General features: G+C 39.8%; 1 protein-coding gene across 4 annotated transcripts in view; it reads right to left on the reverse strand.

The window, feature by feature from the left end:
• OCA2 (OCA2 melanosomal transmembrane protein) overlaps window positions 1–19706 on the reverse strand; it is a 276122-nt gene that overhangs the window by 129778 nt on the left and 126638 nt on the right. For all 4 annotated transcript variants that reach the window (XM_032638526.1, XM_032638523.1, XM_032638525.1 and 1 more), the window contains exon 15: window positions 11162–11294. In XM_032638526.1, coding sequence (XP_032494417.1) covers window positions 11162–11294 — 133 coding nt within the window. The remainder of the gene's footprint in view (window positions 1–11161; window positions 11295–19706) is intronic.

Here is a 19706-nt window from a genome sequence, read left to right on the forward strand (position 1 = left end):
TCAATTCAAAAGGATTCAAATTTTACAAAATATATTCTCTGACCACTGTGAAATTAAATTTGGTAACTGCAAAAATCCCTAAATTTGGTGTAGGTAAATGCATCTAAAATATCCAAGGATCAAAGAAGAAATCAAAATGGAAATCAGAAAGTAATTTGAATTGAAGGGAAGTAGAACAAAACATATCAAAATTGGTGGAAGACCACTACTTAGAAGGAAATTTAGAGCACTAAATAACTATACTAGAAAATAAGATATATTTAAACGAATAACCTCAACCCTCGCATGAAGAAACTAGTAAAAGAAGAATAAATAAATAAATCCAAAGTAAGCAGGAGAAAATAAATAATAAATATCAGAGTATAAATCATTAAAAGAGAAAAAATGTAGAAAAAATCTATATAATCAAAAGCTGGTGAGATCAGTAACATTGATAAACCTCTAGACAGACTAATCAGAAAAAAAGTTAAGACATAAATCCAATATCAGGAATGAGAGAGATTCCTTTACCAAAAATTCTATAGCCATTATGTAAGCCTCCCAGACTTCAGACAATACTACAAAGCTACAGTAATCAAAACAGCATGATATTGGCACAAAAACAGACATAGATGAATGGAACAGAATAGAGAGCCCAGAAATAAGCCCAAACACCTATTGTCAGTTAATCTACAACAAAAGAGGCAAGAATATGCAATGGAGAAAAGACAGTCTCTTCAGCAAGTGGTGTTGGGAAAGCTGGACATCCTCATGTAAATCAATGAAATTAGAACACTCCTTCACACCATACACAGAAATACACTCAAAATGGTTTAAAGACCTAAATATAAGACATGACACCGTAAACTGCTAGAAGAGAACATAGGTAAAACTTCTTGGACATAAATCATAGCAATATTTTCTTAAATCAGTTTACCAAGGAAAAGAAATAAAAGCAAAGATAAACAAATGGGACCTAACCAAACATAAAAGCTTTTGCACAGCAAAGGAAACTATCAACAAAATGAAAGACAACCTACAGAATGGGGGAAAATATTTGCAAATGGTGCAACTGACAAGAGATATTAATCCAAAATATACAAACAGCTCATACAACCCAATATCAAACAAGCCAATCAAAAAATTGGCAGAAGCGCTGCAGGCTTGCCCCACACTCCGAACCCCTCCCTCCGCCTGGCATGAGTGAGCCAGAGCCCCCAAATCAATGGCTTCTTTAACCACGTCCTGTCTGAGTGAAGAACAGATGCCCTCTGGCGACCTACACGCCGAGGCGGGGCCAAATCCAAAGCTGAACCCCAGGAGCTGTGCGAACAAAGAAGAGAAAGGGAAATCTCTCCCAGCAGCCTCAGGAGCAGTGAATTAAATCTCCACAATCAACTTGATGTACCCTGAATCTTGTACATGAATAGACAACGAATCATCCCAAATTGAGAAAGTGGGCTTTGAGAGCAAGAATTATTACTTTTTCCCCTTTTCCCCTTTTTGTGAGTGTGTATGTGTATGCTTCTCTGTGAGATTTTGTCTGTTAGCTTTGCTTCCACCATTTGTCCTAGGGTTCTATCCATCCATTTTCTTTTTTTTTTACTTAAAAAAATTTTATTTTCTTAATAATTATTTTTTATTTTAATAACTTTATTTTATTTTACCTCCCTATATTTTATATTCTTTTATCCTTTTTCATTATTTCTTTCTACTTTTTCTCCCTTTTATTCTGAGCCGTGTGAATGAAAGGCTCTTGGTGCGACAGCCAGGAGTCAGTGCTGTGCCTCTGAGGTGGGAGAGCCAACTTCAGGACACTGGTGCACAAGAGACCTCCCAGCTCCATGTAATATCAAACAGTGAAAATCTCCCAGAGATCTCCATCTCAACACAAACACCCAGCTTCACTCAATGACCAGCAAGCTACACTGTGGGACACCCTATGCCAAACAACTAGCAAGACAGGAACACAACCCCACCCATTAGCAGAGAGGTTCCCTAAAATCATAATAAGCCCACAGACATGCCAAAACACACCACCACACGTGGACCTGCCCACCGGAAAGACAAGATCCAGCCTCAGCACCAGAACATAGGCACTAGTCCCCTCCACCAGGAAGCCTACACAACGCACTGAACAAACTTTAGTCACTGGGGACAGACACCAAAAACAATGGGAACTACGAACCTGCAGCCTGCAAAAAGGAGACCCCAAACACAGTAAGATAAGCAAAATGAGAAGACAGAAAAACATGCAGCAGATGAAGGAGCAAGATTAAAAACCCACCAGACCTAACAAATGAAGAGGAAATAGGCAGTCTACCTGAAAAAGAATTCAGAATAATGATAGTAAAGATGACCCAAAATCTTGGAAATAGAATAGACAACATGCAAGAAACATTTAACAAGGACCTAGAAGAACTAAAGATGAAACAAGCAATGAGGAACAACACAATAAATGAAATTAAAAATACTCTACAAGGGGTCAATAGCAGAATAACAAGCAGAAGAACGGATAAGTGACCTTGAAGATAAAATGGTGGAAATAACTACTGCAGAGCAGAATAAAGAAAAAAGAATGAAGAGAACTGAGGACAGTCTCAGAGACCACTGCGACAACATTAAATGCACCAACATTCGAATTATAGGGGTTGCAGAAGAAGAGAAAAAGAAAGGAACTGAGAAAATATTTGAAGAGATTATAGTTGAAAACTTCCCTAATATGGGAAAGGAAGTAGTTAATCAAGTCCAGGAAGCACAGAGAGTCCCATACAGGATAAATCCAAGGAGAAACATGCCAAGACACATATTAATCAAACTGTCAAAAATTAAATCAAAGAAAACATATTAAAAGCAGCAAGGGGAAAACAACAAATAACACACAAGGGAATCCCCATAAAGTTAACAACTGACCTTTCAGCAAAAACTCTTCAAGCCAGAAGAGACTGGAAGGACATAGTTAAAGTGATGAAGGAGAAAAACCTACCACCAAGATTACTCTACCCAGCAAACATCTCATTCAGATTTGATGGAGAAATTAAAACCTTTAGAGATAAGCTAAAGCTGAGAGAGTTCAGCACCACCAAACCAGCTTTATGACAAATGCTAAAGGATCTTCTCTAGGCAAGAAACACAAGAGAAGGAAAAGACCTATAATAACAAACCAAAAACAATTAAGAAAATGGGAATAGGAACATACATAATGATAATTACCTTAAATGCAAATGGATTAAATGCTTCTACCAAAAGACACAGATTGGCTGAATGGATACAAAAACAAGACCCGTATATTTGCTGTCGACAAGAGACCCACTTCAGACCTAGAGACACATACAGATTGAAAGTGAGGGCATGGAAAAAGATATTGCATGCAAATGGAAACCAAAAGAAAGCTGGTGTAGTAATATTTATATCAAACAAAATAGACTTTAAAATAACGACTATTAGAAGAGACAAAGAAGGACACTATATAATGATCAATGGATCAATCCAAGAAGAAGATATAACAATTGTAAATATTTATGCACCCAACATAGGAGCACCTCAATACATAAGGCAAGTACTAACAGCCATAAAAGGGGAAATCAACAGTAACACATTCGTAGTTCGGGACTTTACCACCCCACTTTCACCAATGGACAGATCATCCAAAATGAAAATAAATAAGGGAACACAAGCTTTAAACGATACATTAAACAAGATGGACTTAATTGATATTTATAGGACACTCCATCCAAAAACAACAAAATACACATTTTTCTCAAGTGCCCATGGAACATTCTCCAGGATAGATCATATCTTGGGTCACAAATCAAGCCTTGGTAAATTTAAGAAAATTGAAATTGTATCAAGTATCTTTTCCAACCACAATGCTATGAGACTAGATATCAATTACAGGAAAAGATCTGTAAAAAATACAAACACATGGAGGGCAAACAATACACTACTTGATAACAAAGTGATCACTGAAGAAATCAAAGAGGAAATCAAAAAATACCTAGAAACAAAGGACAATGGAGACAGGACGACTCAAAATCTATGGGATGCAGCAAAAGCAGTTCTAAGAGGGAAGTTTTTAGCAATACCATCCTACCTTAAGAAACCAGAAACATCTCGAATACACACCCTAACCTTGCACCTAAAGCAATTAGAGAAAGAAGAACAAAAAAACCTCCCAAAGTTAGCAGAAGGAAAGAAATCATAAAGGTCAGATCAGAAACAAATGAAAAATAAATGAAGGAAATGATAGCAAAAATCAATAAAACTAAAAGCTGGTTCTTTGAGTAGATAAACAAAATTGATAAGCCATTAGCCAGACTCATCAAGAAAAAAAGGGAGAAGACTCAAATCAATAGAATTAGAAATGAAAAAGGAGAAGTAACAACTGACACTGCAGAAATACAAAAGATCATGGGAGATTACTACAAGCAACTCTATGCCAATAAAATGAACAACCTGGAAGAAATGCACAAATTCTTAGAAAAGCACAACTTGCCAAGACTGAATCAGGAAGAAATAGAATATATGAACAGACCAATCACAAGCACTGAAATTGAAACTGTGATTTAAAATCTTCCAACAGGGGCTTCCCTGGTAGCACAGTGGTTGCGAGTCCGCCTGCCGAGGCAGGGGGCGTGGGTTCATGTCCCGGTCGGGGAGGATCCCACGTGATGTGGAGGGGCTGGGCCCATGAGCCATGGCCGCTTGGCCTGTGCATCTGGAGCCTGTGTCTGCAACAGGAGAGACTACAGCAGTGAGAGGCCTGCGTACCGGAAAAAAAAAAAAAAAACGTCCAACAAACAAAAGCCCAGGACTTGATGGCTTCACAGGTGAATTCTATCAAACATTTAGAGAAGAGCGAACACCTATCCTTCTCAAACTCTTCCAAAATATAGCAAGGGAGGAACGCTCCCAAACTCATTCTACGAGGCCACCATTACCCTGATACCAAAACCAGACAAGGATGTCACAAAGAAAGAAAATTACAGGCCAATATCACTGATGAACAAAGATGCAAAAATCCTCAAATAATACTAGCATACAGAATCCAACAACACACTAAAAGGATCATACACCATGATCAAGTGGGGTTTATTACAGGAATGCAAGGATTCTTCAATATACGCAAATCAATCAATGTGACACACCATATTAACAAATTGAAGGAGAGAAACAATTCTCATCTCAATAGATGCAGGGAAAGCTTTTGACAGAATTAAACACCCATTTATGCTAAAAACCCTCCAGAAACTAGACACAGAGGGAACTTTCTTCAACATAATAAGGCCATATATGACAAACCCACAGCCAACATCATCCTCAATGTTGAAAAACTGAAAGCATTTCAACTAAGGTCAGGAACAAGACAAGGTTGCCCACTCTCACCACTCTTATTCAACATAGTTCTGGAAGTTTTAGCCACAGCAATCAGAGAAGAAAAGGAAATAAAAGGAATCCAAATTGGAAAAGAAGAAGTAAAGCTGTCACTGTTTGCAGATGACATGATACTATACATAGAGAATCCTAAAGATGCTACCAGAAAACTACTAGAGCTAATCAATGAATTTGGTAAAGTAGCAGGATACAAAATTAAGGCACAGAAATGTCTTGCATTCTTATACACTAATGATGAAAAATCTGAAAGTGAAATCAAGAAAACACTCCCATTTACCACTGCAACAAAAAGAATAAAATATCTAGGAATAAACCTACCTAAGGACACCAAAGACCTGTATGCAGAAAATTATAAGACACTGATGAAAGAAATTAAAGATGATACAAATCAGTGGAGAGATATACCATTTTCTTGGATTGGAAGAATCAACGTTGTGAAAATGACTCTACTACCCAAAGCAATCTACAGATTCAATGTAATCCCTATCAAACTACCACTGGCATTTTTCACAGAACTAGAACAAAAAATTTCACAATTTGTATGGAAACACAAAAGACCCCGAATGGCCAAAGCAATCTTGATAAAGAAAAACGGAGCTGGAGGAATCAGGCTCCCGGACTTCAGACTATACTACAAAGCTACAGTAATCAAGACAGTATGGTACTGGCACAAAAACAGAAAGATAGACCAGTGGAACAGGATAGAAAGCCCAGAGATAAACCCACGCACATATGGTCGCCTTATCTTTGATAAAGGAGGCAGGAATGTACAGTGGAGAAAGGACAGCCTCTTCAATAAGTGGTGCTGGGAAAACTGGACAGGTACATGTAAAAGTATGAAATTAGATCACTCCCTAACACCACATACAAAAATAAGCTCAAAATGGATTAAAGACCTAAATGTAAGACCAGAAACTGTCAAACTCTTAGAGGAAAACATAGGCAGAACACTCTATGACATAAATCACAGCAAAATCCTTTTTGACCCACCTCCTAGAGAAATGGAAATAAAAAGAAAAATAAACAAATGGGACCTAATGAAACTTCAAAGCTTTTGCACAACAAAGGAAACCATAAACAATACCAAAAGACAACCCTCAGTATGGGAGAAAATATTTGCAAATGAAGCAACCCTCAAAGGATTCATCTCCAAAATTTACAAGCAGCTCATTCAGCTCAATAAGAAAAAGCAAACAACCCAGTCCCAAAATGGGCAGAAGACCTAAGTAGACATTTCTCCAAAGAAGATATACAGACTGCCAACAAACACATGAAAGAATGCTCAACATCATTAATCATTAGAGAAATGCAAATCAAAATTACAATGAGATATCTCACACCAGTCAGAATGGCCATCATCAAAAAATCTGGAAACAATAAATGCTGGAGAGGGTGTGGAGTAAAGGGAACACTCTTGAACTGCTGGTGGGAATGTGAATTGGTACAGCCATTATGGAGAACAATATGGAGGTTCCTTAAACAACTACAAATAGAACTACCATATGACCCAGCAATCCCACTACTGGGCATATGCCCTGAGAAAACCATAGTTCAAAAGGAGTCATGTACCAAATTGTTCATTGCAGCTCTATTTACAATAGCCAGGAGATGGAAACAACCTAAGAGTCCATCATCGGATGAATGGATAAAGAAGATTTGGCACATATATACAATGGAATATTACTCAGCCATAAAAATAAATGATATTGGGCTATTTATAATGAGGTGGATGGACCTAGCGTTTGTCATACTGAGTGAAGTAAGTCAGAAAGAGAAAGACAAATGTCGTATACTAACACATATATATGGAATTTAAGAAAAAATGTATGTCATGAAGAACCTAGGGGTAAGACAGGAATAAAGACACAGACCTACTAGAGAATGGACTTGAGGATATGGGGATGGGGAATGGTAAGCTCTGACAAAGTGAGAGAGTGGCATGGACTTATATTCACTACCAAACATAAAATAGATAGCTAGTGGGAAGCCGCCGCATAGCACAGGGAGATCAGCTCAGTGCTTTGTGACCACTTAGAGGGGTGGGATAGGGAGGATGGGAGGGAGGGAGACGCAAGAGGGAAGAGATATGGGAACATATGTATATGCATAACTGATTCACTTTGTTATAAAGCAGAAACTAACACACCATTGTAAAGCAATTATACTCCAATAATGATGTAAAAAAAAAAATGGCAGAAGATCTAAATAGGTATTTCTCCAAAGAAGGCACACAGATGGCCATTAGGCACATGAAATGATGCTCAGTATCACTAATTATTAGAGAAATGCAAATCAAAACTACAATGATGTTCCACCTCACACCAGTCAGAATGGCCATCATTAAAATGTCTGCAAATAATAAATGCTGGAGAGGGTGTGGAGAAAAGGGAATCCTCCTATACTGTTGGTGGGAATGTAGATTGGTGCAGCCACTGTGGAGAACATTATGGAGTTTCCTTGAAAAACCAAAAATTAGGTTACCATATGATCCAGCAATTCCACACTTGGGCACATATCCAGAAAAGATGAAAATTCTAATTCAAAAAGATACATACAGTCAAATGTTCACAGGAACACCGTTTCCAGTAACCAAGACATGGAAACAATCCAAGTGCCCATCCATAGATGATTGGTTGGAAGATGTGGTGTATATATACGATGGAATATTACTCAGCCATAAAAAGAATGAAATATTGCCATTAGCAGCAACATGCAACATGGACATAGAGAATATCATACTAAGTGAAGTAAGTCAGACAAAGAAAGACAAGTATTATAGGATATCACTTATATTTGGAATCTAAAAAATAACACAAATTAATCTATATACAAAACAGAAACAGACTCACAGACATAGAAAATAAACGTGTTTAGCAAAGGGGAAAAGGAAAGGGAGGCATAAATTAGGAGGATGGGATTAATGGATACAAACTATGATGCATAAAACAGATAAGCAACAAGGATTTACAGTATAACACAGGGAACTATACTCAATATCTTATAATAACCTAATAGAAAATAATCTGAAAAAATATATATATATAACTGAATTACTTTGTTGTACACCTAAAACTAACACAATATTGCAAATCAACTATACTTCAATTTTAAAAGTTCTATAGCCATTAAAGGGATAATGAAAAACTATTATGAACAGTTTTAGAATAATTCTTTTAACAATTGAGGTACGATGGACAAATTCCTTTAAAGACATAAACCACAAGTGAGCACTCAAGAAGAAATAGATAACCTTGATAGCTAGCCCTATATCTATTAAGTAATTTGAATATGTAGTTAAAAACTAGAAGGAAGGAAAGAAAGGAAGGGAGGGAGGGAGGGAGGGAGGTCCAAGCCTTTAAATATCCTGGCAAACATTTAAGGAAAAAAGTAGTAGCAATTTTACACCATCTCTTCCCAAAAACTGAAGAGGAGGGTATACTCCTATATTCATCCTTCGAGGACAGCAAAAGTAGACATTTCAAGAGAAGACACTACACACCAATATCCCTACTGTACAAAGATATAAAAATTCTATACAAAATATTAGGAAGAAGCAGCATGAGTTGATATTTGGTGACCAGAGGGGCAGACTCTGGTTATTATTTGTGCTTTTCAACAAATAAGTCGTTCTCTCCCATTCTGATCACTTGGCAGGCTGACTCATCCTGGCCCCTGCAACAGGTGACAGGGTGAAAACTGAGGCCTGGTGACACTCAGGATGAGCTGTGTCATTCAGTGGCAGAGTGGAACATGTGGTTCTCTCTGTCTGATGACCAGCAGCTCAGGGCTCTGAGAACTATTGACCAGGAAGGCACTGCCAGCCCACAGTGGGCATGAGGCCAAAGTGAGGAAGAGTCACTGAGATTTCAAGGTTACTTTTTACTGCAGCATAACCAAGCATCTGACAGATGCTCTCTCCACCCCAAAGACCTGCTGAACCCAAATCTCTGGGGTAGGGCTTAGTAATCTGTAGTTATACCAAGCACCCCAAAATTGGAGACCCCTGTACCCAACAGTGGCTCAGAGTGATTGCTCTGGCTCTGCACAGCTCGCCATGTGCTGATTTACAGCCTGTCTTGGCATTGCCATAGGGTTTCAGCATTATCCATGTCCCAACCATCCCCTCCCCCTTCCCTCAAAGTTTTCCTCAGCTCCTTTCTCTGGAAGAGTGGAGGAGACAATTACACAGATTTGTTTCTATACTTCCAAATCAGTATATCTAAATTAATCTCAAGATAAGACTCTCCAGAAGAGCTTATACACAGCATAGATTTCCTGGGGGTGGGCCTGGTAACCTGTATATATAACACTCGTTCCCAAGTCATTCTGATCACCAGGGCGGTTGAGGGATGTTGGGGAGAGGTGCAGCTGTGCCCACACAAGCTTCTAGAGACAGATTGATTGTTGTATTGTAATTGTATTATAGTTGTATTGTATTGTATTGTATTGTATAGTTGTATTGTATAATTGTATTATAATCAATTGTAATTGATTATAGTCTCCTTAGCTATCCATTGGTATGATCCTTTCCATTAGAAATCTAAACTTAATTATTGTTACCACACTTTACATATACTAGTTGATGATAAAACATTCTGAACGCCTCTAACTTGTTGCTATGGGTTGAGTAGTGTCCCCCCAAAGTTCATGTGTTAAAGTCCTAACCCCCGGTACATCAGAATGTGACCTTATTTGAAAATAGTGTCATTGCAGATATAATTAGCTAAGGTGAGGTCATTAGAATAGCCCCAAATCCAAGAGGACTGGTGTGCTTACAAATGGAGAAATGTGTACACAGACACACACAGCGAGAATGCCATATGAACATGAATACAGCCATCTAAAAGCTAAGGAGACAGGCCTGGAACAGATCCTTCCTCACAGCCAACCAACCCATGATTTTGGACTTCCAGCCCCAGAACTATGAGCCACAATAAGAGGCTTATTAAGCCACCTTAACTTCTATGGAAATAAACCGTCTTTTGTTTAAGCCACCCAGTCTGTGGTACTTTGTTGTAGCAGCCCTAGCAAATTAATACACTGGTCAGTGAGAAACATGGATCAAGGTACCTCATTGCAAGAAATATCTATTTTAAAATAAAAAGCAAACGTTGATTAAAATTTTCTTCAAAACAGAGAAGAAATGGAATCATTTGTAGTGGTCCCCTCTGTTAAAAAGGCAACCTGCACAGTGTCTTGCACAGGGCCTGGCCAAGAAGAGGCTGGCTGTTTCCCAAATAGTCTATTGCTTCTAATCTATCCTGACCAGTAATGCTCTCAATAAAACATCTACTAAAAACTTTAAGTAAGGAAAATGCAAAACCATAAGATGGCCACGAGCCCTATTCCTCCTGGTCACTGCCTCACCAATATGATCTTGATTGACACAGTATTATATCCCCTGTGCTGGATTATGCTGCCATTTTTGTAATCACATTTAGTTTCAAACTACAACATATTAGTACAGTCTATATGCTATGCTATTTGTATTGTATACACGTGGTTTAATGCTGTCATGACATGCAACCTGTATACAGTGGACATTGCTTCCCACATTTCACTCTATAGAAAACTAAAGAGGCACAGCTCATGGATTTAAAGCCCCTGAAAGCACACTGCGTACCAGGAGGCAGACAGGGACATGCTGGTGTGCAGCATCCCAACGACTTATGCTTCCCTGATATTTTACAGGTGAGTAACCTCTTAAATTTTCGTGGCAACTTCCCCCAGAAAAAATAGTATCGTGGCAGTAAACTCTGAGGATATATGAGGAGGTACTTCCACTCACCAACAATCTCACTGGGTTCCTTGTTATACAGCTTTTTGTTCCAGTAAAGTAGTCTGAGGAGTGGAAAGGAGAACAAGAGAACGAAGCAAATCCCAGCAAACATGTGTGCGGTGAACCCAGCGAAGTCCAGACCCTAGAAACAGGAAAAGAGAAGTGAAACCACAGACTGGCCTTCCTGCAGCACAGGTGCAGCCCCATGGCAGGGTCCAGGGTGGGCTGAACTCGAGGGCCGTGGAACGTAGCACAAAGCCCACAGAACAGGTACTCTTCACCATGATTTTGAAAACATTCAGGATTTGTTTCTTTCACATTGAAAAACCAATTATTACCTGAATGACAAGCAAACTTGGGACGAAACAAAAACAGGTCATCACATCTAATCCCAAACTTAGCTGTGTCTACTTCACCACTGGACTAACTCGTCCCCCAGGATTCAGTGAAACAGGACTGAGGGGGACAAAACATACAACTATCACTACCATAGAGAAAATAGATAACCAACAAGAACCTACTGTTATAGCACAGGGAACTATACTCAATATTTTGTAATAACCTATAAGGGAAAAGAATCTGAAAAAAATAGATATATATGTAAGTATAACTGAATCACTTTGCTGTACACCTGAAACTAACACAACGTTGTAAATGAATTATGCTTCAATTAAAAAAAAAAAAAAACTATGGGGCAACATTCTCCCATTTGAAGGTAAATTGGCTTTTAAAAATATTTCACTTAAGTCACTGCCATCAATTTGAAAGAGCACTGTCATGCCTGGAAAGCACTGTCCTCCACATATCACCCAGTGGCATCAGGACTGAAGCCCCCCAGGGTGTCCCAACCAGCTCCAAGGCTCCTAGGCAGGAGCCCTCTCCTTCCCTTCACACTTCCTTTGTTCTCAGCCGCTGAGAACATCTTTGTTGTTGGATGAAATCCCCGCTAGGTTAATTTGTTAGGGAATATGTCATCAACAATATTAGTCAGTTTTTTCCTTTTGTTTATACTGTGCTTAAACCTTCAGCAAATACATGCCCTCTGAGCACCTCGCAGGACAGATGAGACTGCTGTCCGCATGAAGCAGCCTGTGAGAATCAGCTTCTTACTGGCAAGAACTCCAGGTATTTTTCTGTAGTGTTCATGGACTACTGATTCCACAAAAAGCGGTCAGAGGCACAATGACAAACCATTGGGGGTGACCCCCAGGCAGGAGAGACCATGGGGGTAGGGAGAGTAGGTCCAGGGGTCATTAGTGACCACCTTGAGAGACCATGCCCAAGGCAGCAGTCAAGAAGACCACCTTCTAAAGGCCTGAGCTGGAAGGAGTGGTTTCAGTTATATTAGTTGTTGTTTATTAAAATTTAGTTATTTGTCCCCCTCATATCTGGAAAAGGCCTGAAACCACTTATAACATTGCTAAAGATACGGCACAACTTAGAAGCCATTATCAGTAAGTTTGTGTCAAAATTTAGGCTAGACAGTGTGCAATGATCTGAAGTTCTTATTCTCTTGCAGTTTATCTGCACATACATATGAATATGAAACAGCATATGAAACAGCAACATATGAGGTTAATCACATACAGAGAGCAGGGAGACCTACCAAGATGTGGGACTCATGGCATGCTTTTAACAGCCATATAAGAATTCACCACTTTTCTGGTAGTTCTTCAACAAGGATATTACCTTGGATTTTGTGTTTATCTATAGAATGCATGCCCAAAATATCTGGTTTAAAAAAGGTCCAAGACACTTTTAGGGGTCCCTGAAAATCATTTAGTTTCTTCTAAAATCAGAAACAAAACAGAAAACCTTTTGAGTCAAAGAAGATGGTTTGGGCTTCCCTGGTGGCGCAGTGGTTGAGAGTCCGCCTGCCGATGCAGGGGACACGGGTTCGTGCCCCGGTCTGGGAAGATCCCACATGCCGCGGAGCGGCTGGGCCCGTGAGCCATGGCCGCTGAGCCTGCGCGTCTGGAGCCTGTGCTCTGCAACGGGAGAGGCCACAGCAGTGACAGGCCCGCGCACCGCAAAAAAAAAAAAAAAAAAAAAAGAAGATGGTTTAAAATATAATATTAATATAATATTAACATATTTTTCTATATATGAATTCAGTCATGAATGTAAATGTAATTGTAATTAATATTACAAGTAATGTAATAGCATAATTAATGTAAATGTAATTAATATTTTTTGGAGGGAGGAGCTCATGAAGGCAGAAGTACTTACATCCTGAGTAATTCTGGGTCCCTTTGGGACACAATACAGGTATCCCCCACTTTTTCAGATTTCGCTTTATGTCACTTTGCTTTTACAAAAGACCTACATTAGCACCTGCTTTCGCTAAGAAAGAAATCTGAGAAGGATTTTCACTTTTATGAAAACAGGTGATTGCTCTTTTAACTTTATGCCATTTTGGCTTCTGAAAGGTTTCATAGGAAAGCTCTATTTTCAGACAGTGGGTAAAACCTGTAATAAAGCTATAAAGTTACAAAACCACCCACTATCATACTTACATCAGTGCAGTGCTTAAATGCAGCCCTTTCTTGCAAGGTGCTGGCTCTGTTTCTTCCCTCTCAGCCTTGTTTCATACTGTTTTGGTTTTGAAGCGTACCCCAAGGGCACAGCAGCCTGGTGGGAGAGCCACAAGGAAGGTCCCAGCAGTGCACGGCACAGAGGCCTGATGGGAAAGGCCTGAAGAATGTCCTAGTGCACACATCTCTGGGGCACAGTAGGAAATGCCTTCCAATGATGTGTGAGATGCCATTCAGAAGCAGAGGGTACATGGTTCCCCTAAAGAGACTTCCCTAGGGCTGTTTAAAATGTGGTTGAGGGAGGAGCTTCAAAATGGTAAATAGTAAGACACAGAGATCACCTTCCTTCCCACAGATACATCAGAAATGCATCTACATTTGCAACAACTCCTACAGAACACCTATTGAATGCTGGCAGAAGACCTCAGACCTCCTAAAAGGCAAGAAATTCCCCACGTACCAAGGTAGGGCAAAAAAAGAAAAAAGAAAAAACAGAGACAAAAGAATAGGGACTGGACCTGCACCAGTGGGAGGGAGCCATGAAGGAGGAAAGGTTTCCACACACTAGAAGCCCCTTCGCGGGCGGAGACTGTGGGTGGCAGAGGGGGGAAGCTTCGGACCCGCGGAGGAGAGCGCAGCAACAGGGGTGCGGAGGGCAAAGCGGAGAGATTCCCACACAGAGGATCGGTGCCGACCAGCACTCACCAGCCTGAGAGGCTCGTCTGCTCTCCCACCGGGATGGGCGGGGTCTGGGAGCTGAGGCTCGGGCTTCAGTCGGATCGCAGCGAGAGGACTGGCTGCGTGAACACAGCCTGCAGGGGGTTAGTGCGCCACGGCTAGCCGGGAGGGAGTCCGGGAAAAAGTCTGGACCTGCCGAAGAGGCAAGAGACTTTTCTTGCCTCTTTGTTTCCTGGTGCACGAGGAGAGCTGATTCAGAGCGCTGCTTAAAGGATCTCCAGAGATGGGCGCGAGCTGTGGCTATCAGCGCACACCCCAAAGATGGGCATGAAACGCTAAGGCTGCTGCTGCCGCCACCAAGAAGCCTATGTGCAAGCACAGGTCACTATCCACACCTCCCCTCCCGGGAGCCTGTGCAGCCCGCCACTGCCAGGGTCCTGTGATCCAGGGACAGCTTCCCCGGGAGAACACATGGTGCGCCTCAGGCTGGTGCAATGTCCTAGTGGCCTCTGCTGCCGCAGGCTTGCCCCACACTCCATACCCCTCCCACCCTGAGTGAGCCAGACCCCCAAATCAGCTACTCCTTTAAACCCGCCCTGTCTGACCAAAGAACAGATGCCCTCAGGCGACCTACAGGGCAAGGCGGGGCCAAATCCAAAGCTGAACCACAGGAGCTGTGCGAACAAACAAGAGAAAGGGAAATCTCTTCCAGCAGCCTCAGGAGCAGCAGATTAAATCTCCACAGTCAACTTGATGTACCCTGCATCTGTGGAATACCTGAATACACAACAAATTATTCCAAATTGAGGAGGTGGACTTTGGGAGCAATGATATATTTTTTTCCCCTTTTTTTCTTTCTGTGAGTGTGTATGCATATGCTTCTGCGTGTGATTTTGTCCGAATACCTTTGCTTTTACTATTTGTCCTAGGGTTCTCTCTGTCTGTTTTCTGGTTTTTTTTTTTTTTTTTTGGTTTTTTTAAGTATAGTTATCAGCACTTGTTATCCTTGTGGATTTGTTTTTTGGTTTCTTTGTTCTTTCTTTCTTTTTTTTTTTTTTTTTTTTTGCAGTACACGGGCCTCTCACTGTTGTGGCCTCTCCCGTTGCGGAGCACAGTCTCCGGACGTGCAGGCTCAGCGGCCATGGCTCACAGGCCTAGCCGCTCCGCAGCATGTGGGATCTTCCCGGACTGGGGCATGAACCCGTGTCCCCTGCATCGGCAGGCAGACTCCCAACCACTGCGCCACCAGGGAAGCCCTCTTTCTTTCTTTTTAATTACTTAAAAAAATAAAAATTATTTTTTGTTTTTTATTTTAATAACTTTTTATTTTATTTTATTTTATTTTATTTTATCTTTTTCTTTCTTTTATCTCCCTTTTATTCTGAGCCGTGTGGATGAAAGGCTCTTGGTGCTCCAGCCAGGCATCAGGGCTGTGCCTCTGAGGTGGGAGAGCCAAGTTCAGGACATTGGTTCACAAAAGACCTCCCAGCTCCACATAATATCAAACAGCGAAAATCTCCCAGAGATCTCCATCTCAATGCCAAGACCAGCTCCACTCAAAGACCAGTAAGCTACAGTGCTGGACACCCTATGCCAGAAAACTAGCAACACAGGAACACAACCCCACCCATTAGCAGAGAGGCTGCCTAAAATCATAATAAGGTCACAGACACCTCAAAACACATCACCAGAAAGACAAGATCAGCTTTATCCACCAGAACACAGGCACTAGTCTCTCCACTAGGAAACCTACACAACCCACTGAACCAACCTTAGCCACTGGGACAGACACAAAAAACATCTGGAACTACGAACCTGCAGCCTGCAAAAAGGAGACCCAAAACACAGTAAGTTAAGCAAAATGAGGAGAGAGAAACACACAGCAGGTGAAGGAGCAAGGTAAAAACCCACAGACCTAACAAAAGAAAAGGAAAAAGGCAGTCTACCTGAAAAACAATTCAGAAAAATGATAGTAAAGATGATCCAAAATCTTGGTAATACAATAGATAAAATAAAAGAAATGTTTTAAACAAGGACGTAGAAGAACTAAAGAGCAAACAAACAATAATGAAAAACACAATAAAGGAACTTAAAATTTCTCTAGAAGGAATCAATAGCAGAATAACTGAGACACAAGAACAGATAAATGAATTGGAAGATAAAATAGTGGAAATAACTCCTGCAGAGCAGTATAAAGAAAAAAAGAATGAAAAGAATTGAGAACAGTCTCAGAGACCTCTGGGACAACGCTAAATGCACCAACATTCAAATTATAGGGGTCCCGGAAGAAGAAGAGAAAAAGAAAGGGACTGAGAAAATATTTGAAGAGATTATAGTTGAAAACTTCCCTATATGGGTAAGGAAATAGTTAATCAAATCAAGGAAGCACAGAGACTCCCATACAGGATAAATCCAAGGAGAAACACACCAAGACACATATTAATCAAACTATCAAAAATTAAATACAAAGAAAATATTAAAAGCAGCAAGGGAAAAACATCAAATATCATTCAAGGGAATCCCTATAAGGTTAACAGCTGATCCTTCAGCGGAAACTCTGCAAGCCAGAAGGGAGTGGCAGGACATCTGATTCAGATTTGCCGGAGAAATTAAAATCTTAACAAACAAGCAAAAGCTAAGAGAATTCAGCACCACCAAACCAACTTTACAACAAATGCCAAAGGAACTTCCCTAGGCAGAAATCAGAAGAGAAGGAAAAGATCTATAATAACAAACCCAAAACAATTAAGCAAATGGTAATAGGAACGTACATATTAATAATTACCTTAAATGTAAATGAATTAAATGCTCCAACCAAAAGACACAGACTGGCTGAATGGATACAAAAACAAGACCCGTATATATGCTGTCTACAAGAGACCCACTTCAGATCTAGGGACACATATGGACTGAAAGTCAGGGGATAGAAAAAGATATTCCATGCAAATGGAAATCAAAAGAAAGTGGTAGTAGCAATCCTCATATCAGACACAATAGAGTTTAAAACAAAGACTATTAAAAGAGACAAGAAGGACACTACATAATGATCAAGGGATCAATCCAAGAAGAAGATGTAACAATTGTAAATATTTATGCACCCAAAATAGGAGCACTACAATATATAAGGCAAATACTAACAGCCATAAAAGGGAAAATGGACAGTAACACAATCAAAGTAGGGGACTTTAACACCCCACTTTCACCAATGGACAGATCATCCAAAATGAAAATAAATAAGGAAACACAAGCTTTAAATGATACATTAAACAAGATGGACTTAATTGATATTTATAGGACATGCCATCCAAAACCAACAGAATACACTTTCTTCTCAAGTGCTCAGAGAACATTCTCCAAGATAGATCATATCTTGGGTCCCAAGTCAAGCCTTGGTAAATTTAAAATTGAAATTATATCAAGTATATTTTCTGACCACAATGCTATAAGACTAGATATCAATTACAGGAAAAAATCTGGAAAAATACAAACACATGGAGGCTAAACAATACACTACTTAGTAACCAAGAGATAACTGAAGAAATCAAAGAGGAAATCAAAAAATACTTAGAAGCAAATGACAATGAAAACACAAGGACCCAAAACCTATGGATTCAGCAAAAGCAGTTCTAAGAAGGAAGTTTATAGCAATAAAACCCTACCTTAAGAAACATCTCAAATAAACAACCTAACCTTCCCCTTAAAGCAATTAGAGAAAGCAAAACAAGAAACCCCAAAGTTAGCAGAAGGAAAGAAATCATAAAGATCAGATCAGAAATAAATGAAAAAGTAATGAAGGAAATGATAGGAAAGATTAATAAAACTAAAAGTTGGTTCTTTGAGAAGATAAACAAAATTGATAAACCATTAGTCAGACTCATCAAGAGAAATAGGGAGAAGGCTCAAATCAATAGAATTAGAAATGAAAAAGGGGAAGTAACAACAAATACTGCACAAATATAAAGGATCATGAGAGATTACTACAAGCAACTATATGCCAATAAAATGGACCACCTGTGGTCTTCCCTGGTGGCGCAGGGGTTGCGAGTCTGCCTGCTGATGCGGGGACACGGGTTCATGCTCCAGTCTGGGAAGATCTCACATGCTGCGGAGCAGCTAGGCCCATGAGCCGTGACCGCTGGGCCGGCACGTCCAGAGCCTGTGCTCTGCAACAGGAGAGGCCACAACAGTGAGAGGCCCATGTACCACAAAAAAAAAAAAGGACCACCTGGAAGCAATGGACAAATTCTTAGAAATGAACAACCTTCCGAGATGGAACCAGGAAGAAACAGAAAATATGAACAGCACAAGCACTGAAATTGAAACTGTTATTAAAAATCTTCCAACAAACAAAAGCCCAGGATCATATAGTTTCACATATGAATTCTATCAAACATTTAGAGAAGAGCTAACACCTATCCTTCTCAAACTCTTCCAAAATATAGCAGAGGGAGGAACACTCCCAAACTCATTCTATGAGGCCACCATCATCCTGACACCAAAACCAGACGAAGATGTCACAAAAAAGAAAACTAGAGACCAATATCACTGATGAACATAGATGCAAAAATCCTCAACAAAATACTAGCGAACAGAATCCAATAGCACATTAAAAGGATCATACACCATGACCAAGTAGGGTTTATCTGTGGAATGCAAGGATTCTTCAATGTATGCAAATCAATAAATGTGATACACCATATTAATAAATTGAAGGATAAAAACCATATGATCATCTCAATAGATGCAGAGAAGGCTTTCAACAAAATTCAACACCGATTTATGATAAAAACCCTCCAGAAAGTAGGCATAGAGGGAACATACCTCAACATAATAAAGGTTATATATGACAAACCCACAGCCAACATCATCCTCAATGGTGAAAAACTGAAAGCATTTCAACTAAGATCAGGAACAAGACAAGGTTGCCCACTCTCACCACTCTTATTCAACATATTTTTGGAAGTTTTAGCCACAGCAATCAGAGAAGAAAAAGAAATAAAAGGAATCCAAATCAGAAAAGAAGAAATAAAGCTGTCACTGTTTGCAGATGACATGATACTATACATAGAGAATCCTAAAGATGCTACCAGAAAACTACTAGAGATAATCAGTGAATTTTGTAAGTAGCAGGATACAAAATTAAGGCACAGAAATCTCTGGCATTCCTATACAGTAATGATGAAATATCTGAAAGTAAAATTAAGAAAACACTCCCATTTACCACTGCAGCAAAAAGAATGAAATACCTAAGAATAAACCTACCTAAGGAGACAAAAGACCTGTATGCAGAAAATTATAAGATGTGGATGAAAGAAATTAAAGATGATACAAATAGATGGAGA

Source organism: Phocoena sinus, chromosome 7 (genome assembly GCF_008692025.1).
Source record: "Phocoena sinus isolate mPhoSin1 chromosome 7, mPhoSin1.pri, whole genome shotgun sequence".
Classification (NCBI taxonomy): domain Eukaryota; kingdom Metazoa; phylum Chordata; class Mammalia; order Artiodactyla; family Phocoenidae; genus Phocoena; species Phocoena sinus.